Source organism: Theobroma cacao, chromosome 9, assembly GCF_053813885.1.
Source record: "Theobroma cacao isolate CCN51 chromosome 9, ASM5381388v1, whole genome shotgun sequence".
NCBI classification, from domain to species: Eukaryota; Viridiplantae; Streptophyta; class Magnoliopsida; order Malvales; family Malvaceae; genus Theobroma; species Theobroma cacao.
In genome coordinates this window covers 49,707,176-49,732,213 of record NC_142647.1, presented here as the reverse complement: position 1 = coordinate 49,732,213, position 25,038 = coordinate 49,707,176, and the positions used below count along the sequence as shown (strand labels likewise).

The 25,038-nt window shown below is 35.8% G+C and overlaps 3 protein-coding genes and 1 long non-coding RNA gene across 7 annotated transcripts; 2 read left to right on the top strand and 2 right to left on the bottom strand.

Annotated features, from left to right (window-relative positions):
- Positions 1-661: 661 nt before the first annotated feature.
- Positions 662-5,265, bottom strand: LOC18590952 (lactoylglutathione lyase family protein / glyoxalase I family protein). 3 transcript variants are annotated; one of them, XR_016028385.1, is made up of 9 exons: positions 5,007-5,151; positions 4,754-4,876; positions 4,617-4,678; positions 4,375-4,435; positions 4,136-4,215; positions 3,953-4,040; positions 3,259-3,348; positions 1,960-2,082; positions 662-1,056 (listed from the first exon to the last, which is right to left on the bottom strand). XR_016028385.1 is itself a non-coding variant. In XM_007016792.3 (9 exons), exons 2-8 carry the CDS (start codon positions 4,847-4,849, stop codon positions 1,982-1,984), a joined length of 561 nt encoding a protein of 186 aa, XP_007016854.1. In that variant the 5' UTR covers positions 4,850-4,876; positions 5,165-5,265; the 3' UTR covers positions 662-1,056; positions 1,960-1,981. The 3 variants fall into 3 exon arrangements, 2 of the variants coding, with proteins under 2 accessions (XP_007016854.1, XP_017984012.1); XM_007016792.3 differs by lacking the exon at positions 5,007-5,151 and adding an exon at positions 5,165-5,265 and having other exon boundaries at positions 3,953-4,023; XM_018128523.2 differs by having other exon boundaries at positions 3,953-4,023.
- Positions 5,266-8,245: 2,980 nt separating this feature from the next.
- On the top strand, positions 8,246-12,220 carry LOC18590950 (AMP-dependent synthetase and ligase family protein). Its single transcript, XM_007016787.3, has 6 exons — positions 8,246-9,379; positions 9,619-9,808; positions 10,612-10,757; positions 11,466-11,533; positions 11,651-11,753; positions 11,918-12,220. The coding sequence occupies exons 1-6, from the start codon at positions 8,363-8,365 to the stop codon at positions 12,029-12,031; spliced, it is 1,638 nt and encodes a 545-aa protein (XP_007016849.3). The 5' UTR covers positions 8,246-8,362; the 3' UTR covers positions 12,032-12,220.
- A 3,082-nt stretch (positions 12,221-15,302) lies between these two features.
- On the bottom strand, positions 15,303-17,282 carry LOC108663202 (uncharacterized). Its single transcript, XR_001929222.2, has 2 exons — positions 16,487-17,282; positions 15,303-15,827 (listed from the first exon to the last, which is right to left on the bottom strand). It is a non-coding gene; the product is annotated as an uncharacterized LOC108663202 (long non-coding RNA).
- A 4,956-nt stretch (positions 17,283-22,238) lies between these two features.
- On the top strand, positions 22,239-24,291 carry LOC18590949 (heavy metal-associated isoprenylated plant protein 3). 2 transcript variants are annotated; one of them, XM_007016786.3, is made up of 5 exons: positions 22,239-22,568; positions 22,678-22,804; positions 22,924-23,150; positions 23,359-23,452; positions 23,573-24,291. In XM_007016786.3, the coding sequence occupies exons 1-5, from the start codon at positions 22,560-22,562 to the stop codon at positions 24,046-24,048; spliced, it is 933 nt and encodes a 310-aa protein (XP_007016848.3). In that variant the 5' UTR covers positions 22,239-22,559; the 3' UTR covers positions 24,049-24,291. The 2 variants fall into 2 exon arrangements, with proteins under 2 accessions (XP_007016848.3, XP_017983946.2); XM_018128457.2 differs by lacking the exon at positions 22,239-22,568 and having other exon boundaries at positions 22,636-22,804.
- Positions 24,292-25,038: the final 747 nt, after the last annotated feature.

Genomic DNA, 25,038 nt, shown 5'->3' with positions numbered 1-25,038 from the left:
GGTTTGTATGTTTTGTGTTGTTTAAGATTATCTTGATCCATTTTAGTTAAATCCACATTATTTAAGGCCATCCTGTTTCGTTTCAATCCAGTCTCCATGCAATTACCTGTTTGTCAGGTTTTTTACATTTATTTTTTCTATCAGTGTTAACAAGTTGAATCTATGCTATTTATAATTGTTTTGTTACCCATTTATCCCGTTTTTTGCATTCACTTTTTCTATCATTGACAATGAAATATATGGATTAACTAGTGCAAATTATAATGAGTCATGGGAATACTTTATTGCATGCAAAAGAACCAAACCAACTCCACGTTAAACAACTCTTGAATTGGAAACCATGAGCCAAATGGAGCCATCACTTTTTTTGAAGTGTGAGCGTTGGAAGATTATAGCAGGCAGGGTTGATGTTTACAACTAAACTAACCTTCATATTTCAACGAGATTATACTATAGAATTCCATTTTCCTCGATATTGCAAATGATGTTTGAAACCTGAAGTACCAATCCTTGAATCCAAGTTTTGAAAAAACCAAAGAAAACCCATCATGCATGATTCAATGGTTGAAGTTTTTGTACTATCCCCCACTCTGTTTATCTGCTTTCATGGCTTGACTTGGCAAACACTAACTTTCCCATGGTCACATTGTTCAAACTTAAGTTTGAAAAAGGCCTGGAGAGATTGACCTGAGCTTTATGGTAATGCTTGAAACAGTTCATACAAAACGGCTAGAATAGTCTAAAAAGTTCACTCTGGTTTCAGAAAACCAACAATTTAAAAAGCCACAGTTAAGAATTCCCATTATTCTACTTTTCAAAAAAAAAAAGAATTCCCAGTATTCTGTTTGAAGTAGTTGACAATGACAAGCAGGAGAAAACACGCCGGAAACACACTGTTGCTTTTATTGAGATTTCCATGGATGGGGGGGAGGGGGGGGGGGGGGGGGGGGGGGGGGGGGGGGGGGCAGAGGTCCACGCTGGAGATGATCTGGAAAAGCAGAAGAAATGATGTCTTGGGATACAGACTGAAACTGAGACAATGTGGAACCCTGTTTCCTGCATCAACACCGATATGTATCAGATTGACTTGCAATGATCTACAGAGAGAAATACTAAGCAATAGGAACAACCATTCATACCACCCCCCATTTCACTATTTATGCCTACAAAGTTCAAGATCAAGAAAGAAATCCGGAGGGGGGTCACCAGGTGCAGTACCATAACTGTTGATTTCAATCAGGTGTGGGTGACATATGGATGAGCCGCACCAGGGTAAAAGTAGTGGAAGAGAAATATCAAGTGGTATCTTTTCAGAATTGGCCAAAAAAATAAATTCTTCAGTTGTTAAGAAAGGTTTTAGGTATGAATTTCCATTCATGCTAGCTTCATTATGGTGATTCTTTCTGGCCAAACCATTAAGATGATTTCCTATAACGTTATGTCATCTGAATTTAAAGCTAAAATAAAAACTTAATTTAAATACAGCAATAGGGACCATATATCTTCAAACGAATAAAACTTGCACATCATATGTGGTAAACAATCAAATACCATTTGGTAACTCTTATTTCCCATGGGTAAGACCCCATATCCCATGCCCTATAACTTAATGCATGCCCCCAGATAGCAGAAATACATATTCCAGCATCAAAGAACTTTGTTGACTCTCTCTGGAAATATTCTCCTTGCAAACTGATACTTAATGGATTCCGACACACCAAACACAATTAATCAACTTGAAAATCAGAAATATATCTTTGCTTTTACCAAAATTGTAAAATGTAAATATTGTCACAGACACTCAAGCAGTATGGCTTTGAGAACAAGTCACAACGTCCATCATATAAAGGCAGTGGCTGACAAGAATCAAACTAATCATAGCTTTCACTGAGATTATTAAGTCAATCATAAGTGGACCTAGTTTTGACAGAAGAGACAGAGCAAAAACTTAAAAGCTACCTGAAGTTTCTGATGCATTAACTCAAGCCCAACCCCTAACTACTTCTCCAATAGTTTTCAAATCAAAGATTTCAATCCAGTAACCATCAGGATCCTTAATGAATGCAATTCCTTTCATCTTGCCTGCATAACAGATTGATAGATTAGGCATGAGTAGAAGCAATTTTAAAAGGTTAAAACTCAAAAGAAATATTTTGGAGGCTTTTGCTGTTCTCATTCATGCCTTGTAAGTACAGGTTAATATTGCTCAAAATAGACCCTTTCAATGCCAACCAGTGCTTTTACTTCACGAAACCAAATACAAGTTTGCAACTAATTCAGACATCTCATTAAAGTAACTTTAAATGACTGATAAAATGAGTGCACAGGGTGACACATATTCCTAGTATTTTGATAGCAGTAGCACCTCAACAGGGGCTCCCGCTATCCAAGAAATCAAAATGTGGGAAAGTGTAATCCTACTATAAATTGAGTAAATATCTGCTTCCAAGTAAGTAAACAATGCTCCTCAATCTGGGTAAGCAAAGAATTGAACCTTGGAGTAATGCTGGATTATATAAGTAAGTTGATACATACAAATACACCATAACCAATTGCATCATGTGTAAGAATAACACTAGTAATTGTTCTTAGCATGAAAAGGATACCACTGGTAGGGTGACCGTTTGACTTGTGTGTCAATTGAAGGATACAAGAATGTTATCAAAGAAAATAGGCAAACTGCACACAGCCCAAGCCTGTTCAGAGAACTATCCTATTTGGCAGGTCAAGAAGAGGATTTTAGCTGCATAAGTAGAGAACGCTCCCTTCTGATTCTTTATCATTCCTTGAAGACAATGAGCACTTTAACTGTCCTTTTGGTGAGCTATGTCTCTCTACATTTGTTTGAGTACATTATGAATAATTTTGGTTACAAAGAGATATATGCATAACTGTTTTTGCATTTTTACTTTTTCTCTCTGTCCTGTTCTCACATTATCTGAAGACTTACAGATCATTTTAGACCTAAATTATCATCCCTCATTAGTTTTTCTCCTTTGGGGACTAAGTGTGGGCACTTCGGCTCAAACTCAAAATCTCTATCCAACCTCAAGCTTCAAATCACCTAAGTTATGCTGATGTGATGAGTTACCTTAACAATTTATTAATTTCCTCAAAAGACAATGTCACAATTTGTCTAGCAAACTACCAGCTCTCAATACCAGCAACCCCCACCCAAAACTTATACGGAAATCATAATATCCATCGAGGCATCGTATTATTCTTAATAAATTCTATAATCTAAGTGAAATGGCTTACCATCATCCGGTTTTTTGACAAACTCTACTCCAAGGCGTTCAAATCTCTCACATGCCTTGCGTGTATCATCCACGGTAATGCCAATATGCCCTGAAAAGGAAAAAAGCACAGTTAGTACCTAAATATCCCAAAAACTCCTCATCTAAAGAACCCACACATTTAGAACAGATAAAAGTCAACACTCTTTTCTTCTATCAGATTGGGAAGTGAATCCACCCAGAAGCAGCAACTGCTTGATCAATTACAGCATGGTTGTTAAGACAAGCCAGCCGGTTAATTGAAACCAAATGGGGATATTTTAAACTACACTTATTTGAAGTAGAAAATCATAAGACATTACAATAACAAACACCAAACAAAGCCTTTCCTACTGTGTAGGGTTGACAAATCATAAGAAATCCATGGGTGAATAAATTCAGTTAATCCTAACCAATAAAAACCAATATTGCAATAACAACACAAGATGGTGTCCACATATGAGATAAACCTAAACAAATGCACCTCAATGAAGATTAGTACCACAGTATGAAGATATATTGTTTTTCCCCATCAGTATCACCGAATAAGAGCCTTTTGGGGTTTTATAAGGCACAACAAATGAATGGTATATGCCATCAAAATTGTCTAATTCTCTGATTTCTGAACCAAATATTAGAAGAAATAAACATTACAAAGGAGGAAAATCTATTCATACCAAAGCCACGAGGATCTGAATTGCCATTGTGATATCCTTTGAAGTCAGGGTCGCTTTCTGTACCCCAATTACTGTAGGAAGCATTAAACTGTTAAACATGATAAGGCACAAGAATGATGACTTTATAAACACAAAAAGAGGACTTGATTAAAAACTATAATGATAATAATAATGTGTTCTTACTGCGTCAGTTCAACTGTTGCTGGTTTTCCAAAGGTCCAAACTGTTCTATCAATTGGGTCCCTTGGAGCTGATGCAACATCCTATAGCAAAGGAAATATGCATCTAGAATCAACATCATTATTATTACCAAAATGGTGAGGCCTAATACGAAGAATGAATAGAAAAAATACTACAATACGCCACTAAGAGCAAAGACTTATACAAGATTACTTCTTGCAATGTAATTATATGGATTTTACCTCGTAGCCCAAAAAGTACAAGGTAAACTTCAATTCTGGAACATCTATCCTCTTAAGCAACCTGAAAAGATAAAACGTAAAAACTATAAGCTCATATTAAGCTTTAATAGATTACATGACAAACCAAAGCACGAGTACAAGAATCAATTCAATCAAATTATATAACAAAGGAGAACAAATACCAACAGAATTTACATCAAATTAAAAAAAAAAAAGTAAAGGGAAAGTGAAGAATAACTTACGACATGCCTAATACACGAGAGTAAAAATCAAGACTGACTTTTGGATCCTTAATTCGAAGCATCTGCAATAAGAAAACAAACCCCATGAACATAAATTCCTTAAAATCATATTCAAACCCAAAAAAAAAAAAACTTACAGTTTGCTGCATGAAATAGCCTTTGGTGGCTTCATCAGGGGTAGATTGAAGTCCAGGGTTATTAGCAGCTGATTCTTTCGAGTCCGATGATGCCATTGAATACAACCTAAATCGGTTTCGATCCTACAAAATAAAAATCCAAACTTTTCGATCAAATTACTAAAAAGAAGATGTTTTAAGAGTTGGGTTCTACAGTTCAGATGTTAAATGACACTGTCAATGATCATTTTGCTTGTTTTAAAAAAGTTAAAACCTTTGGTTGATGGGTTTGTTTTGAAATGAAAGAAAATGAAAGTAAAGAAGGTGATAAGCAAGGTTGTCTGGTTAGATGAAGCAGAGAACATCGAGATAATGCGGCGGTGATCGAAAACAAAGCCATATTTTTTGACATTAACAAAGACATTTTTTTACCTTCGAATTTTTATGAGTTGGTGAGAGTGAAGGAGTGGGCTGTGGCTATGCTTTGCTCAATGGATTTATAGATGCTGGATTATCCAATACTAAAGCTTTTCTTTATATATATATATATATATTTATTTTTTTATTTCAAGGTCATATTATTTGGTATTTAAATATTTCAAATAATTTTTTTTTATATATGAAAAACTATTGGTATAAAACTTAATTTTTATGGAGTTTAAACCAATTGGTAGTAATTTGATGTCAAGTATGTGAGATAATAAGTGCTTAAAAATGTAATTTTAGTATAAATATGTAAGTTTGATTTGATCAATCATACGTTAAATGTATATGTAAAAAAAATAAATATCATACTTTCTTCGTCTTTTAATATAAACATAAAATTTTAAAATCTCTATCTAGAACAGTCATGTGATCGAATGCATTATGTTAATATGTTATAATAAATAGTGGCAGTACAACTCTTTCATTAAGATAATCAGTGAGTTTTTTCTTTGTGAAAACATGAGAGATGAGTTTGCATGGAAAAAAATGAGTGGTGCCTTTTCAGATAAATCCTTCTATCAAAAGAATGCTGATAAGAGAGGAATTATTCAAAGGGAATGGAAATGGGTTTGGGGGGTATAGCTCCGCATAAAACGAAAGTGTTGGTATGACAACTCTTACATGGAAAAGCTGCAGTCAAATAGGACTTAGTGAAGAGAGGAATCATCAACAATGCTGATGCTTTGTGCCCATTGTGTAACGATTCTATGGAAATGGTTGATCATTTATTCATAGGGTGTAAAAGGGTGACAAGTCTTTGGTATGATTGATGTAATGAATGGGGCTTAGCTTGGGTCATGCTAGCAAGATTCAAAGAGCTGATGGTCATATGGAATACCATCAAGATGGCGCACAATTGTGACAAAATATGGAAAACAACAATTTTCGCTATTACTTGGACCGTATGGATCGGCAGAAATAAGGTGGTTTTTCACAATAAAATATGAGACAAAGAGCTTATATGGGAACTCATTAAATTGAGAGTGGCAATGTGGGTCAATGCTGGATGGAATGACAATGCTGACTCTATTACTGACTTATATAGATTTCTTGCAGTGGGTATTTCTCAACAGAGGAATGGGAACACAAGACCTCTAACAATATGGGAGAGACCTAGAGCTGGTACGGTCAAATTCAACGTCGATGGTGTTGTTGATGGATGCCCGGTGAAGCGGGGATTGGTGGATTACTTAGGGATGAAAACGGAGAGGTTCTCATCAAATTCTCCAAAGCTTTTGGCAGGGGTGACTCTAACCTGGCAGAATATTTGGGTATCAGGGAAGCTTTCATTTTGTTCTCTAATTCAGTTTGGGCTAGCAGTCATTCTTTATCGATTGAAAGTGACCCCCAAAATGTCATTAGATGGATTAAAGAACCTTCCAAAACGCCTTGGAGGTTGAGGAAATGGATGCTGCACATCGAAGTTTTAAAGAAAAGAGTGAATGACTGGCAGATAAGACATACGTTAAGGGAAGGGAACAAAGGAGCCGATCTTTTGGCCAAGGAGGGAGTGGGTAGAGAAGTTGACCTTGTTGAATTATACTACCCTAGGTAAGTTTGTTGCTTGCTGGGCAGATGTCTTCATGTTCCTCTCGCCAGTTAAGGGTGAATTTTGTATTCATGTTTGTGATTCTGCTTTTCCTGTGTCATCACCTTTGGGTGGCTCATCTTTGTTTTCTTTATGGTTTCTGGCACTGAATGGATTGGTATTTTTGTTTCCCTGGTTTTTGGGCTGCTTTCATGGATATCTATGATGAAGAGCATATCTCTTGGACGTCCACTGTGTTCCTTCTTTATTCGTTTCAAGGCAGGTATTTTTTGAGAACTCAGCTCATGATGTTTCGATGGGGCCCGGATGAGGAAGGTCACCCCCCCTTTTTTATTTTACGGAAAGGCAAAGTGGCCTTAGAGGATGATGCGTTATGCTGGTTGTTATGTGTGTTTTAATGCGACGATTCTGTCCTGGTTCCTGAACCGTTTTTCTGCTCTTTTTGCGTCTTGATGATCGGGAATTACTAAGGTCTTTTTGTTTGATTTTGTGTTCATGATGTTCAGTCCTTTGATTCTTGTCTTTGAATGGGTGTATTGGGAAAGTATACCCTTGATGGGAATGGACATACTAACTAATACTCTTTTTGTTTTTTACTATGGAAGTCTGCCATGATAATTGTAAAGGGGAAGTCTTCTTTCCATTCTTATCAATGAAATCTCTTAATGTTTTTTTTTAAAAAAAAAGATAGTGACATGATAATATAATTATGTGATAAATTTTATTTATGATTACGTACGGTAATGTTATGTTGATATGAAATAAAAAATATTTTTTTTTTTGTTTTTTAATAGTAGTATAATGCCTTAAAATCACTGTATAAAATAATTCCATAATATTATTGTCAATTTAACCCTTAATTATATAAAATTGAAAACATTTGATCATTGATTGTTACAATTAAAATGTTTAACTTTTAATTTAAAAAGTATTTAAATATTTAGCTCCAATTTAAACGTTTAATCTTATTTATTTGACCTTGTTAACTACCATGGAGAGATGAGATGTTACAAATTTCATATGTACTTTTCGTCATCGACTAAAACTAAATTTATAGAGACTAATTTTATAGGATTTTTTTGAAAGTAATTTTATAGGATATTATGGTAATAGATACCTTTTTGGTCTCATTATGTATGCTTTTTATTGATTTTTTGTTAAATAAAGTTAAATTTGATTATTATTTTTAATAAAATTATAAATTTTTAAAAATTTAAAATTAGATTTACAAAATTTACAAAATTTAATTTTATATAATATTTAGAGTGATCAAAATTAAATTGGACATAATAGTAATAAAGGCATTGACATTTTCTTTTTTCTTTATTGGAAAGCTATTGACTTTTCAGGAACTATACGAGGAAGGCAAGTGTGAATCCAGCCGTCTGATTCTTATCTTGTCTGTTGGGGTTTTCCTACATGTTTTCCGTAGTGGAACGTATTGCCCTTTTTGGCATTGTCGTCTTGCGTTGTCGTCTTCAAACAAAGCCTTCCCATATTGGCTAACCTAGTGAATTTAACTCTGTCCAAGCTTTCAGTTATATTTTTATCATTATCTCAAAGAAGCACCAGAAAGAAAAGAAGAAGATTTTCTAATGGAGAAGTCTGGGTATGGAAGAGATGGGATTTTCAGGTCTTTAAGGCCACCTCTAGTTCTTCCCAAGGATCCAAATCTTTCTATGGTTTCATTTCTCTTCAGAAACGTTTCTTCTTACCCTGACAAACCGGCGCTCATTGATGCTGACACCGAAGAAACTCTCTCTTTCTCTCAGTTTAAATCCGCTGTCATCAAGCTCTCTCATGCCTTTCTCAATCTGGGTATCAGCAAAAACGACCGAGTCTTGATCTTTGCACCCAATTCAATCCAGTACCCTCTTTGTTTCTTTGCTGTAACCGCTATTGGCGCTATTGCTACGACTGCCAACCCCATTTACACTGTCAATGAACTCTCTAAACAAATCAAAGATTCCATTCCGAAGCTTGTTGTAACTGTTCCTGAATTGTTTGACAAAGTTAAAGATTTCAAGCTCCCTGTAATCTTCCTTGGTTCCAAACGGAACCAACAGCCATATGATCCAAAAGATATCCCAAAAATCCTGTCTTTTCATGATCTTCTCGGTTTAGCGGGAAATGTAACGGAGTTTCCCGCGGTTTCTGTTAAGCAGACTGATACAGCATCGCTTTTGTACTCCTCAGGCACGACAGGGGTCAGTAAGGGTGTTGTTTTGACACATAGGAACTTCATTGCAGCGTCTTTGATGGTGACTGTGGATCAAGAACTTGCTGGGGATATGCACCGGGTTTTCTTGTGTGTTTTGCCTATGTTTCATGTGTTTGGATTGGCGGTTATCACGTACGGGCAGCTGCAGAAGGGAAATGCTTTGGTGTCAATGGCAAAGTTCGATTTTGGTTTGTTTTTGAGGAATGTGGAGAAGTACAGAGCAACACATTTGTGGGTTGTGCCTCCAATTGTGCTAGCCATGGCGAAGCAGAGTGTGGTTAAGAACTTTGACCTTTCCTCATTGAGGCAGATTGGTTCTGGTGCTGCGCCTCTGGGGAAGGAGTTGATGGAGGAGTGCGCAAGGAATTTTCCTCAGGCTGTGGTGCTTCAGGTACTTTAGTAGGCAATTATTGATTTAAAGTGAGAAAGAATTTAGACTTGTTCACAAGTTATACTGAAAAGTATAATTTTGATGAAGGGGGAAGAAAGAAAAGAAAGCTAAATTCCCTGCTGTTATGGTCCTTTGTAAGCTTAAAAAATTGCAGTAAACGTCCAAATTGTGTTACAATTCATGCTTTGTGAATTTTCAGAGAAGTTGCCTTATCATTATTAAGCTTTCTGTGGTTTCAGGGCTATGGAATGACTGAAACTTGTGGCATTGTCTCAGTGGAGAATCCTAATGTTGGTGCCCGTCATACTGCTTCAACTGGAATGCTTGCTTCAAGCGTTGAAGCCCAAATAGTCAGAACAGAGACTCTAAAGCCTCTTCCTCCTAATCAGTTAGGAGAAATATGGGTTCGAGGGCCTAATATGATGCAAGGTAATATTGTTTGCTTCTTTCTTCCCAAGGAATTGAAAGAAGATTGATTCTTTGGTATGAACAACAGTCCAAATAGCTATTCAAACTGTCAATTCTTGCTCCGACTTCTAAATTACTCTTAGATTAGTAACTTAATTTCAGCAGATACTATGTTTGATTCTCTCTGAAATTCGATCCCCATGGTCCCCCTTATGCTTCTCTGCTTAAAGTGATGGGCACAGTAAGGGGTGAGCATAGTTTTGTCCTCGTACTTTATGCTTCTCCCACCCCCCAAACGGTGATAGGCAGGGTCTTTGAAAAGAGCACTTTCTGCGGAGCTGCTGATCTATAACAAGCTCTTGCCAAAGTACTACATGCCATTTAAACTGTTATGTTACCGATGTTCTGCTTTGGTCTCAATGAGACATTGAATGACTTCCTTTCTTCAATTTGATTAGTATGACTTCAGGGAAATGTTAGCAGGTTTTCTATCCTGGTTGTTAACCAGTTATCTGATACATTTGAATTTGATCATATGCACAACAATTGCACACTGTAAATGCTAATTCTTTTGCCTCTTTATTGTAACTGCAAGCTATGAATCTCATATATAGATCAGTAAAATTCTTAATAATGATCCTCATTTATTGTGGTTGAGGTTGATTTTATGTAGTCAAATTATATACTATGCGAACAATTAATTAGTTAGGCACTATTAAATAATATTTGGTCAGTTATCTCCAGATTGGTAGTTTTGCAATCAGTAAGCTCTGGCATCTTCTGCTGTTTTTATGTGACACTTCATTTTCAATAACCATTTTCAGGTTACTTCAACAATCCACAGGCAACAAAACTTACAATAGATGGAAAGGGTTGGGTGCATACAGGAGATCTTGGATACTTTGATGAGGATGGGAATCTTTATGTTGTTGACAGAATTAAGGAGTTGATCAAGTACAAAGGTTTCCAGGTGACTTAATTTTATCCCATTTGTTGTAAATAATTTATATGGTTACTTTTCTTTTTCTATCAAATAAAAGTTTGGTGAAAAGAATGAATAACAATAAATGTCAACAAGGATACAAATATGATAGTTTGTACATGCAAGATTTGGTTAAATCATCCTCTATTCCTTTGGGAACAATATTAATAAAATATGTTGCAGAAAAATAACTGATGAGTTTCTTGTTTATGGTTTTTCCTCGTTAATTTTTCTTCCTCAGCAGTATTTCCTAGAATATGGTTGATTCACATAATTGTTTCTTCCTCAGCTGTTGTTGTGCGATGTCCTGTCTGTTGATTTTTCGTCTTTGCTTTTATACTACTCATCTGGGAGAATCTCTTAATTTTGTTGATCATATCTTACTCTATGGGTAATGTTGTTGGTGTACAGAGATGGAATCTCCTCTCTGGTATTTGTAAATCATGGATTAATGTTATCATTCATTCAATATACTTAACTTTTGAAACTTACTTGAGAATTTTATGACTAATGTCCCCAGGGTTGCAATCTCTATGCAAGTGTTAGATTGACTTTTGGGTAGAAAAGATGGTTTCTATGCTGTAATATTCTGGTTTTAATTATTTATATTTCTGGTGGTCCAAAAGGTAATGTGCATCATTTAATGGCTTTGCTTTTAAACTAAAGCATTTTCATTTGCTTCATAATACTCACCAGGTTGCACCAGCAGAACTTGAAGGACTCCTTGTATCTCACCCTGAAATATTGGACGCGGTTGTCATCCCGTAAGTTATACCTGAAAATTTATAACTGTTTGCATCATTTAAATCTGGGATATATCTATGTGGACTTCTGCCTTGTAAAGTCACCGTTGAGAGTTAAAAGACATTTCGACACTACAGATATCCTGATGCTGAAGCTGGCGAGGTCCCAGTTGCATACGTTGTTCGCTCCCCCAGCAGTTCACTGACTGAAGTAGATGTCCAAAATTTTATTGCTAAACAAGTAAGTTAGCCATATAAATCGATAGCTTAGGTCTCTCCTCTTGAAGCAAGTGACCTTTATCTTCGGTTTTGTGATTGTTAATAGGTGATTTGTCTTGAACTAGTAATCCTTTCGTCATTATTTTTTTACCTTGCTTATAAAATTGAATACGTTTATCTTCACAGGTGGCGCCTTTCAAAAGATTACGGAGGGTGACATTTATAAGCAGTGTCCCAAAGTCAGCTTCAGGAAAAATCCTGAGGAGAGAACTTATAGAGAAAGTACGATCCAAGATGTGAAAATTCTGTGATTCTGCTTTCCACATAACATGAACACAAACTAGTGATTAAGTTAATGCAACAATCCTATTACAATGAAGAACAGATTGTTGCTAAAAATTATCATGATGGCTGGGACAATAAATGTTTCCGTGCCCCCAAAGTATCCTTGTATTCAATTACCATTAATCCATTATCCTTTGAGCATTATGTCATGATATGTAATACCGATTAGAATTGCTATTTCTCTTGGTTTGATACGTAAATGTGGAAGATGGGGATTCTAGACCCTATACTTTCTTGCAGGGAAGATGTAGCTGCTTGGTAGTGGTTACTCTGAAGTCCAAAGCAAACAAAAACCATGACTTTATTAGCATGTGCATGTAGTATCTTCTTCCAATTCAGCATCAAACTCCTTCAATGCACAGATTAGCATGTACATGAGGTAGCAAAACACAGCCCCAATCGTTTCAGTGGAAGGGTCAAAAAATCCCCATAGCTAGATCATGGCTCCAGGGTACCTGCTCTACGCATTTCTAGTCCTTTGGTTGTTTCCGCTGTAGTACAGATATAGGCTTGCTTTACTAGTACCTATAATCAGCAAGAAAATTAATGGCAGTCATAGATTAATTCTTAGTTGTTTCGAACTCCATATTCTGCAAGCAACTATAAATTATTACATAGAAACAAGAATCAGGTAGCTGATAGCTACTGGGAGTTGGCACTAGCCTTATCCAAGCTTTCTCAGATGGGATTGGCTGTTGGGACCGTATTATAATGTGGTCTACTAAATACTAAGCCTATGGTTGCAATCCATAAATGAAATAACGTGATATATTTTTAATGAAAATGATAATTTAAGTAAATTGATTGGTGATATGGTATTTGTGTATATCTTTTGAAAAAAAATATTTTTATAAATTTTAAGTACACCCGTTTTAATTTTTTCATTGATTGATTTGATTGTTCGAGTACGACAGAAACTATAAAAAATTAGACTATGGATAGCTTCTACATCAAATAGGGCCAGCATTTATTGCATTCATTTTTTTTTCTTACTTGTATTATCCATTCTTTGCTCGTGTTTGCTTGGAATGAGACTCTAATTAATGCTACATGATGTTGGCCTATTGTGGTATATAATTCAAGTTCGGACATCTAAACTTGACCACATCCACAAATATGTCTTTTTGCAGATCATAGGCAACATCTGAGCCTCAGTTATTTATGAATTATGATAAGAACAAGCAGCACTGGCAACTGACTGATTACAACAATATGGTTTCGTCTTCGGGTCAAACGTCAATGAAGAAATTATTCTTTGATCTTTTTCACCTGAAAAAAAAATTAGACTAGAGCTAAATAACCCGATGCAGCATGGAAAAGCAAGAGTTTAGAGCATGGATTACATAGCTCCAAACCGTAAATTTTCATTCCAACAACTTGAAAAGATTTGCAGATAGGGAATTTGGTATACACTCAGAGCAGCATCCTGGATGCATGGTGCAGGTTTGAGTGATTAAAGCAGGTTGTACGTGGACATTCCTTTTGCTTCCAATCATCCTGGAAAGAATTCAATTTTCTCATATCCTTGGGAAAGTTTCAGGCAGAAAACTGTTTTCTCCTTAGTATTAATGTCATGGAAGTACATGATCATTAACAAGGAGATGGATAAATATAACATTTGAGCATATCACTTCACCCATCATTAAAGGTTATTTCAAATTTTAAGAGTTGGGTTTTCTTTAGAAGGGACAAAGGTAGCTTCCATTGTTTCTTGCAGATCAAATTACTTCAGCAAGCAAGCTAACTAATTGAGCATATTGTAGAAAGAAAACTGATTCTTCTAGCCACCAAGTGCTCATACTGTTGCATACGAAGGATTCAGGTTCTGGGAGTCGAAGGTTCTAAGCCATAATCCATGGAAAAAGTTCCCCAAAAATCTACAATAAGTGAAAATGATTTCCTCGAACAGCTCCTTTCCAGTAATTTTCAATCAATGATGATAATTCTGACAGACCCCAAAAATAACAGAAGGAGCCAATAAAATTGTGTCTCACCAGTGTTCTTGTTTCAGAGCTTTTAACATGATAGATTGTTTTCGAAAGACATTGATATTTAGTTCCTTACATCAGAGAGAAGTGTGGATGGCTAAACAATGAACAGAAATTTCATTCGTAGGTAGACATTACAACGTAACGTGACGTAAAACTCTTTATTACAAAATTTCCTTATATTTTGAATAGATTTCAATCTATTTTTAAATTAATAACATCAATTTTCTCTTCAACACCTTAAATTATGCATGATAAATTTCCACAAGCATATTGCTTTATGAATACGATCTCCACTACCATTATATGAACATCAAGAAGGCGATGGATTTTGCTAAGTGCCATATATATGTTTATAGGACATGAGTGCAGAATAAGAACAAAAAAGGGTTGCAAAATGCATAGGTTTATGGCCTTACATGATGAATGATTAAAAGGTCTACATGGTGAAAATGAAAAATTCAGAAAACATTTGAGGACAAAACTGGTTTAGTTTACTGTTTTCTGCCTGTTTTCTTACTTTCTTTCTTTCTCTTTTCAATTCTATCATTACCTTGCTTGATTGAATCCCTCAATCATCATATAAATTAAGGGTTTTCTATTGATTTAAAATATGTTTTAATCACAAAAAATTTCGGTTCTAATTTTCATAATTTTCATTCACTTTGATCAACAAGTAGTCTCTGAAATTTATCAATATCAAGCTGTAATTTTGAAATATGCTTTTAGTTATGTATTTCACCTTGATTATTTTATTATCCAAAGAGCTGTAACTCGCAGAGTTTTATTAATATCATATGACTGCTATTTAAAAAAATAAAACCAAATGTCATAATCTTAAACAGGATACAACCAACAAAATATACACGGACACTCGATTCATACTACCACCAATTCAAAGTAATCCTTCCTTGATGGGAAAATTGTAACTATTGAGCTTGATTAAGTAGAATCGAACTCGAATTTGCCAATTCAGTCACAAGAAATTAACTAGGGTTGGAGTGTATTCACCTCTTTAATGTGACAAAAGTCTTTAAGCACCTCAGTCCATTTCCAATTAACAGGAGAGTATGCTAATATGAATAAAATGTGATAAATGAAATAAGTTCATCCCCATTTTTTGTTTTTCTACCCTAAAGTTTATTTTTTTTTCATACAAATTAAGCCCAATTTAAGTCTCCTGTACCTGCTTGAAATGATCTACAGATTTGCTCGAAATGTTAATAAGAAGAAAGAACTGAGAAGCCTGCCAAGTGACACATATTCATAACTGAAAATTTTGAGAGTTGATCAGACAGTAAATCCTCATTACAGGAGTTAGTATTTCCAAAGCAAAAGACTGTCAGAAACCTGATCATGTGCATTTTCCAAATCAGATGGGATTGTAGCAATCCTTCTTGTTTGCAGACATCATTTAAAATCAGATGGAATTGTAGCTGCTCATCTTTCATGGTCCTATCCTCCACCGTCACATATCCCTATTAATCACCATTCAAAGTTCTTACTTTAGAAACTAAGCTGGCAAACACAACTAGTTTAGCAAGCTCATCTGGAAAAAGCATTCTACAGCACAGATTGCCAGCCACATCTCTCTAGTAGAAGTCATTAGCGGTTCTCTGAAAAGTGGCAACTTCCACCAAATGCAGTAAAGTGAGAGAGAAACTGCTGAAAGTTTGGGTGAAGAAGCTTACCAGGAAAGAGGTTGGGCACTTTTGCAGAAATGGGTACAACCAGGCTTCCTACATATAGCTTTTCAATTGAGCCTGCAGACAATTTAATACTATCTCAAGACATGTTTACTCAGCATACATAACTAATTAGGTGATGAAATTTTGAGTAGAGTATAATTTCAAAGTTATGTTAATTGAATCTGATTCATCTTGATAATTTTAGTTATCCTGATCAAGGACTTATCTAGGGTTCTACTTGATGACTTGCACCACAGGTAGATCCACAGCTTTCCACTCTCCAACAAAGAAGAAACAAGATCATCTCCACAAAGAGAAGATGGTATTCTTCCTTAAGGAGTGATACTAAGTACTACTACTATCCAAAACCTATCAATGTTGCCGTTTTCAGAAGTTCGTGGGGGCCTACAGAGAAAGACTGATCAGATAATTCTGAACTCATATATGATATTTATAAGAAGATGGGACCTTGTTCGAGATGCAAAAGCTTAGGAAAAAGAGAAAGAGATAGAGAGAGACAGGGAAATACCCATTAAGAAACTTAGGAAAATCAGTTTAAGTTATATGACATTAATGTTAAATTTTGATACTAATCTTTGGTCACCCAGCCCTTATCTGTAAATCAACTTTTCTTCCTTACCTTAATTTATTCTCCAATAAAATCAAAGCAAATGGTGTCCTAGGAGGGAAAGAGACAGACATTAAGAGAGAGAAAGAGGGAATATTCTTGTTACCTTGAGAAGCCCTGACGATGTCTACTGGGAACATCTTCAAAGCTTCATTAGCAGCTAGCTAGGATCCTAACCTAGTAGTATATCGATGGCTGCTGGGATCTGTATCCAAAGAAGACCTGAAACTGAAAGACCCTGTCGGCCCTTATAAAATCACACAATGAAAAACCAAGGAGTTGTGAAAGATTTTGGCAAGTGAAAAACAGATATAGAGATTACAGCAACTGTGAAACAGACAAAAAAGTAAAACAGGAAAACCATTTTTGAAACCTGACATATCAGAAGCTGAAGCTGGATACCAAGTTAGAAGTAAGGAGGGGAGCAGGGATACGTGTCTGAAAACAGAAGCCAAAATGGCATTCACCTGCAGCTGCCCCTGCACCTCTTTGCTTGGCCCTTATCTTCCTCCACCACAAACACATCTGCCCAAGCTTTGGTTTCTAAAGCAGAAGGGTGCTGAAGTGAACCAAATAAAAACAAGAAGGTGCAGGTGCAAATGCAGATAAAGGCTACATCTTAGCATGGCTTGGCTGCTGCGGAAATACTGACACCACCCACACAAAGTTAGCCATCTAGCACCTCTCTGACAAAAATCCTCTCAAGTATTTCTAGAGAAGTTGGAGGCTTCAAACTTCAAACTCCTGCTTAAGAGTGAGGGATAGAGAGAGAAGAAAAAGGAGCACGGAAAGAGCCAATGACCCAAAGGGCCAAAGGCCAATTTGATCGTTTAAACCAAAAAGAGAACTATTAAGGGGGAAATAATTACAAATGGATAAAGATTTGACAAGCCAAGCCTCCATTATTTATTGTCTTTGTGTGAAAAAAAGCGGGCAGCAAACTATATTTATGTCTGTCCTATGAACCAGCTGGGGGGTGTTCTTCCAAGCCCACGTGATGAAAGCCATGAGAGCACGTGGGCTTTGGGGTCCCTCCCTATCATGAGGTGCCACGTGTACGACACGTCTGGCAGTTCACTTGAATGGGAACCGGTGCCTCGTGGGCTTGAGTTTTGGACATGGGATACCCAAAAAAAAAAAAGGAAAGGCATTTGGGAGAGAGTCGAGATCTTCCACAAATATTCGCTCGTTCACTTGCAAAGACATCACCAATGGCAATGGAAACTACGACTAGGAAGCCAGCTAGCCTGTCAGTAGGACCCCTTCTCCCTCTTTCTTTGTCTGACGGAGACACGCCCCCCTCCTTCGCTCACCTGAATTTGTGGGAAGCCAAGCCGAGGTCAAGTTACAATTTTCTATCTTCTTTCCTATTGGTGTATTGATGCCCTTTCCTCTCTGTTTTTTATTGTTTCCAATCATTTTCTTACTAATTTTCTATGTTCTCTTGTTGTATGGCTGCTTCACTACCCCTTCTTTTCTCTTCTTTTTCTTCCCCCATGGGCATTGCCTATTATAGGCATATTTTAGCGGTGGAAATGCTTTGAAGGATGAAAAGGCAACATACAATTTTGGCTTACTCTAGTTGGACAACATGTTTTTCCAAAAACGTGCTGAGGTATACCATGGATGCAGCACATGAACCCAAATTTCTAAGTTGTGGTTCCAAATGCAATTTAGGCTTCTGATATAATGTCTAGTGGAATGAATTTAATGGATGATATAAAAAACAAAAAAAAAAATTAAGTAGTAGTTCGCAATGTAATTTATGCTCGAATACAATCAAAACAATTAGTTAGAAAATTATTTTTTCAATCTTGTCCGGGGATTTACTTCATATTTAGATTTAAATTCACTAAAACAAATATCGAGTTTTAATTACATTTTTTTTAGGAAACATATCCTTTTAATAATGGAAATCTTTTTAAAACAATAGTAATTTAACCTATTAGTTGCACTTTTTTTATATTTAATAACAGTATCAAAAGTGCAATCTTTATTCATATATATAATTTCTATAATTACACTTTATTTATATTATTGTTAAAAAGTATATAACACAATTAAATCTACAAAAGTGTTGTTAAAAATATTTTTAATAACACGTTTAAAAGAATATATATTTTTAGGTTAAATTTCTTGTAGTGCTTGTCTTTCCTACTTTTCAATTAAAATATATTATATTTGTTGTGTAAAAATATATCTAAGGGCAAAACATAATCTTCATTTGCAGGCTATATGTCAAGTTAAATCCCAATTTTTTGCATTGTTTTTTAAGCATAAGTAGGAGGCAAAAGTGGAAATTTACATCTAAAATATCTGCATAATCTTTGACTCTTCCCCTTATAATAACATAACCACTAAAAGTTAATATAGGATTGTGTATGCATTGAGATATATACAATATTTAACATCTCCAATTAGTAACTATTTTTTATTCTTTTTGGGATCCCTCTCTGTCCTTTCATTGAACCCCTTCCGAATCTTCACTACAGAAATTTTACTAAGATATAGCCGACATCTTCCCCCTACTTTCAATGTGAATTGTCAGGCCTTTCTTTGAGTTGAGATTTTGAAGAAAACAAAAATATGTCTTGTCTTTCATTAGGTTGGAAATTTAGTGAAATTCCAAATACCTACCAATTTAACCATTATTGAAGCCATCACAACAGGAAATCAATTACCAAAATGGTTAGGACTTCGGTGATTTACTTATCCTAATGAGGATGCATTTTCCACTTTTCCCTATAATGTAATGAATTCTAATAAAACAAATGAAAACCCTTATATTAAACGTGTTAATACATGCGATTACAAGTTGTTTCGGATTTAATTTACAATTACAATGAATGCAAGATAAGATGTTATTTGATAGAACAAGTTGTTTTGGATTGATTGGTTCCTTTAAGGTAAAGACTTAATCATGCTTTCAGATCAAATAAGCACAAATTACGGGTTGGTTTTGGATTGAATTTGGTAGCACTTCACCACAAAAAGGCATTGTTTCATGTATAGTACAACTTGTTTTAGACTGAATCATGTAATAACCCACAGACCACCTATCTAATCAGGTCGGCAGCGATATGATATTTCTTAATCCTAGATGAATGTAGATGAAAATAATGTTTCTTTGGTCCGTAAAGTATCGGATGTTTATATTATATATATATATTTTTTAAATTTCAATATAAAATAATATTAAAATCAAAATTTTTATTATAATCTCTGCAAAAGTTAAAAGAGATACAGAAAAAGTGATTGAAGAGATAAAAAGAAATTGCTAACTTTAAATATTTGGCGTGGAGTTTTAAAGTATTCATTTCTATCATTGTGCAACAAATTAAATAGAACAGTTTTAAATTCTCCACCCTAAATGAATGAAAATAAAGTACTGTAACTAAACTATTACGTGCAAAAGATTTTGGGATTGTTTGTTGAGATGAAATAAGGAGAAAATAAGCACTGCTAGCTATGCTTGTCCTTTTTTGATATTCTGTCGTGACCCCATAATTCAAAGTGTTCATGGTGCCCCAGGGACCAATTAGGCTTTCCAGGGGCCCCCGCCCTGAAAGTGTGAATCAAGCAGGTAGAGAAAAACTGATGATAATGGAGAAAATATGGTTGAATAAAGCCGATATTTGCCATAATAGATCTCCCACATATGGGCCCTGGAACCCTCAAACAAATTCCAGCTAGCCCCCCTGCACCCTCCTGGAATTTTCCAATCCCTGCACGTGCAACTACCCCTCAAACAGTGGTTTAAATCCTGGAAACTAACAACATTTACAGGTTTCGGATGCCACCAGGGCCTCACGTACTCTCTCCAGGAAATTTTTTTTTCCATGGATGATAAATTTCCATGGGCCTCGGATGAATCCTGGAAACCAACCAGGCTTCAGATACTCGGGAAATCAGATACGGAAAGATATGTTTAAAAAGCAAAAAATCCAAGCCATGTAGCTGCGTTCAAGGGAAAAGCCTACTAGCTTAGCTAGAGCTAGTAGCCATATGTTTCTGGTCCACAAAAAACCACAGTCCTGAGCTTCAATTTTCCTAATTGATTGCTGGGATTCTGATATTTAGTTTACATCAGCTTTGAAAACGTATTCCTTTGAAAATGATATAACCCCTGACTTCTTTTTTGTTCTATGTTCAACTTTGCAGCCGCCCTTTGACAACTACCTTTCTTGTTTATCTCTTTTTCCGAAGATCTTCGGATCAATCTGTTAACCCTTTGATATTTTTCATCTGTTGTCGTTGAAAACTTGTGAATTAGATGCCATAAAGCATGATTTCGAGGGTGTGTGTGTTGGCCTAATCATCTTTAGCCATTGACACAAGAAACAAATTTGATAAAGTATATAGTAGCTAGATAAAGCATTCTAGGACTAGGAGACCATGGTTTTCTTTCTCGTATTGATTGGGGAGTTCAATATATCTTTATCACAACATCCAAAAGTTATACTATTATGATGGAAAGCAAAATAAACCCAGATTGAAAATCCTGAAACCTATTAAAACTTGAATTTTAAATTTTGATTACGTACTAGAATTAAAAATTGTTTTGATTTTAATTTATTTAATTTTTAAAAAAATTTATAATTTATAATTTTAAAATAATTAAAATTTTTAAAAAATAAAAGTTTTATTCACCTCTTCACCCTCTGCCTTTGACAATGAGGAGACCCAATAACTGCCCAACATGAGAAGCTCAAGCCCAGTGTTTTACTCAAACAATATTTTCAGGCATCCGGCCTTGGGTTAGGTTTCCTGTTGGGCCAATGCTAATGTCAGAGATACTACTGCTAGCAATAATTGTTTGGGTCAGTAATCATGAGTCCAGATACCACTCATAGTTGGGAGTTGGGTGGCTTCTCCATAAAACTTAAGGAGGCCACCTCTAGTGTAAAATTCAATGCTCATGGGTCATGACCTTTAGACAATCCATTAAAATGATTACAATAGCTTTTGAGTATTTGATTCAAAGAGTAATATATAGTTTTTTATTTATAAAATAAGTTTAAAATTTTTAATAAAAAAATTTACTACAAACTTTACTAGGGACCAATCTTCAAATCATAATCTTACATAGATATTTCTCCTTCATCAAATATTTTTAGAATCGAGACCACGTTTACAGTAGATTCATAAAATTTAACGAGTTTGGTTTAAATATCTTTTTTCCAAATCAAAGAAAAAAATTATTTCAAATTTTACGAGTGACCCTATCTTTATATAATGAATCTTACATCACTAAGGTGAGTGATTCAATTCTTTGAATCATGAATCTTATAGCATCGAAGTTAATCACATAAGGATTTTTTTTTCCTTTATTAAAGGATTTTTAGAATCAAGACCACAATAATAGCACATTAATAAAGTTTGGCAAAATTAAGTTTGAATATCTTTTATCCAAACTAAAAAAAAAAAAAAAACCAAATAACCACAATAATCCAATCTTCAAATCATGAATCTTACACCATTGAAATTTACAAATGACTCAATCTTAAATCTTTAATCTTACACCAATAACGTTCACAAATGACCAAATCTTCGAAGCATGAATCTTGCAGCATCGAAGTTAATCACTTAGAGATTATTCTTCTTTTGGTATTAGCATATTCATAAAGTTTGGCGAAATTAAGGTTAAAATTGTTGATCCTATGCAAGATTTACACATCCCTCTTGGACCACTTCTCTTAGCTAGAAAGTTATAATGACTTTGTGTGCCTTTAAAATTTCATGGCAAAAGGGGTTTTTAATTAAATTATGAAGAAAGGGGGTACAGTGTCCTAGAGAGCCCAGCACCTTCGAGGCAGGTTGGTAGTGAGAGTAATAACTCCTTCGAGGGGAAGAACCCAACCGCTGCATAATGGACAGAAAGAAAGAAACAGCCAAGAACCTCCAATGCCCTTTCACTCAAAACCGTACCCTGTTTTAACCCCACCACTTCTGCCTTCCCCCTCATTTCACGCGTTGAAAACCATCCCATGCATCCCATACATCATCATCATCATCATCATCCATCATCCACCATCTATCATCATCATAAGCATCAGCATTCAAACTGTACCATGCTAGCTTCTCCCCCCTCTATAAATTCTCCACTCTCTCTGCCCCTTTATTTCCTCCTATTTCCTCTCATCAACAAAAGCAGAAACCATAACGGATATTGATTCACTATGGGAGAGGTCGGTTAGCAAAATCTTCCCCATTTTTGTTTCTCTTTCTGCCCTTTTATTTTCTTTTTTGGTTGATAGTACTGTATCTTATATGGGTTGTTCTTTGTCCATGTTACAGAAGAAGAATGGAAACAAGAAAGGAGGAGATGGAGAGAAGAAGGAAAAGGTTTCGGTTGTTCTGAAAGTGGATTGTCTTTGTGACGGTTGTGCCGAAAAAATCACCAAACATATTCGTGGATTTGAAGGTATAATCAAGTTCTTACGTTTAAGCTTTCTTGATTACCCTTTTTTTTCAGCTCAGATTTTTGAAACCTGTGCAGCATTTGTTGTTTACTCTGTTTTGCTCTGTTTTTTATTTTTGCAGGGGTGGAGACAGTGCAAGCAGATAGCAGCTCAAACAAAGTGACAGTGGTTGGAGCTGTGGATCCGGCGGCCATTAAAGAGAAACTCGAGAAGAAAACCAAGAAGAAAGTTGACCTCATTTCTCCTCAGCCGAAGAAAGATGATAACAAAGAAGAGAAGAAAGAGAAAAAAGCTGACAAAGAGAAAAACCCAGATTCCAATAATAAACAAGAGAAGAAACCCAAAGAGGTAATGTTTCCATTTCCCATTCTCAAATTTAAATTTCCATTCCAACAGCCAAATATCTGTGTTTTGCATGTTGGTTTTGATGTGCTTTCAAATCAACATCTCTCTGTCAAGAATTTATTGTTAACTTTCTTGTTGTTTAAGTTATAAAAAATTAAGTATTTCAAAATAATTTAAATTCTTAAGTTGGTTATTTATTACCTCTGTTCAGGCCCCTGTAACGACGGCGGATTTGAAGGTGCAAATGAAATGCCAGTGCCAGGGATGCAGAGATAAGGTTAACAAGATTGTCTCTGAAACCAAAGGTGAGGATTTTGTCATCTGCCTTTACTACTAGCACATATTTTTTACCGTTCCGTTACCATTACGGCGTTGAAATCTTTGTTTTAGTTTGTGACTTTTTCCCATTTTCGACGGCGTTGCAGGGGTGCAAGAGTCGAAGATAGATAAGCAGAAGGGGCTGGTGACAGTAAAGGGGACTATGGATGTTAAGGCCCTGGCTGAGGCTTTGAAGGGCAAACTCAAGAAGAATGTTGAGATTGTGCCGCCTAAGAAAGAGAAAGATGGCAACAAGGAGGGTGGCGAGAAGGGTGATGGCGGCGGGAAGAACAAAACCAACAACAACAAAGGTGGCAATGGTGGTGGAGATGGTAATGGTGGTCCTAAGATGGAAGGGAGCAGAATGGAGTCTATCGTTCAACCCGAATCGGGATACATGCCTGGTTACCCTGGATACATGGCCGGTTATCCTGGATACGGGTATGGATACGGGCACCCGCACCCTTACCCCCTCCAGCACGGGCATGGTTATCCCGGGTACGTGCCGGGCTACCCGGTCTCTGTTCATCCACCACACCAGATGTTTAATGATGAGAATCCTAATGCTTGTACCATTTTGTGAGGAGGAATGGGGGGTTCATGGTATACTAGTGTCTTTAGGTTATGGTAAATGGAAAAGTGTAAATAAGAAATAGAGAAGAAGAGAAAGGGAAAAAAAATTTTGAGTTTAAACTTGGAGCTCCCACCAAAGTCTGTTTGGGTTTTTTTATATATATTTGGATTCTAGTGTTTTGATCTTTTGTTTTCTTGTTAAAAAGAAGTTTGAATGTTTGGCATTTTTAATGTGATTAGTGGTATTTTGCTATGTGGTGCTTATTTTTGTTCTCTTCAATTGTTTCTTACTACAATTACTGCTATGTAATTTTAAGTGTGGGATTTGTCATGTTTTAATATGCAGCTGGGAATTCTACTTTCTGTGAGACACTAAAGGGAAAGATCACAGGCTGGTGCCACTCAATAAATGTGAAAGAAAGATGACCCAAGGTTGGAGGGGGGTGGGGTTTAGTTTTTGTGTGATGTATAACCGCTAGGATGTGGACATTGGCACACAAGTCATATTCACTGTTTTATTTCCGATCTAACCCCAAAGGAAAAGGAGGGAGGGGAGGAAGGGGGGAAGGAAAACCTTTTTAAATGATTAGAGATACTTATATATATATTTGAATGCATGCATGACCTGGAAGATTCTCTTGTTTTTAAATACCTGGTGTCAAACACACACCTACCCTTCACCCCATTGAATGTGTTGGAACTGAACAAATATTTAAGGTTCTTTTCACCTTTTTCTAGTTTGCAGTTAGCACTCAATGCATGCACTCTGATGAGGCTGTCTTCTTTGATCATACATCATACACCAGCTTCAGGATTTATCCTATCAGGTTTTCCATAGTTTTTGGGAGAAAAAACTTGCTTGCTAATGTATACATCAGGTAACATAAACATGTAAGTTGCCAAATCAGGTGAAGCATTGTCTTCATTTTCCATGGAAAATGCTGCCATATCCATGCATATATGTACATGTAATGAGAGTTATTCGAATGAGAAAGGGTCA

Bases quoted from the DNA above. Each gene is read 5' to 3' on its own strand.
- LOC18590949 (XM_018128457.2), top strand. From the start codon at position 22,651: ATGGGTTGTTCTTTGTCCATGTTACAGAAGAAGAATGGAAACAAGAAA. The intron at 22,805-22,923 runs GTATAATCAAGT...TTATTTTTGCAG, and splicing joins ACATATTCGTGGATTTGAAG to GGGTGGAGACAGTGCAAGCA. The intron at 23,151-23,358 runs GTAATGTTTCCA...ACCTCTGTTCAG, and splicing joins AAGAGAAGAAACCCAAAGAG to GCCCCTGTAACGACGGCGGA.
- LOC18590952 (XM_018128523.2), bottom strand. From the start codon at position 5,144: ATGTCAAAAAATATGGCTTTGTTTTCGATCACCGCCGCATTATCTCGA. The intron at 4,436-4,616 runs GTAAGTTATTCT...TTATCTTTTCAG, and splicing joins TCTCGTGTATTAGGCATGTC to GTTGCTTAAGAGGATAGATG. The intron at 2,083-3,258 runs GTAAGCCATTTC...TCTGTTATGCAG, and splicing joins TGTCAAAAAACCGGATGATG to GCAAGATGAAAGGAATTGCA.
- LOC18590950 (XM_007016787.3), top strand. From the start codon at position 8,363: ATGGAGAAGTCTGGGTATGGAAGAGATGGGATTTTCAGGTCTTTAAGG. The intron at 10,758-11,465 runs GTGACTTAATTT...AATACTCACCAG, and splicing joins TCAAGTACAAAGGTTTCCAG to GTTGCACCAGCAGAACTTGA. The intron at 11,754-11,917 runs GTAAGTTAGCCA...TTATCTTCACAG, and splicing joins AAAATTTTATTGCTAAACAA to GTGGCGCCTTTCAAAAGATT.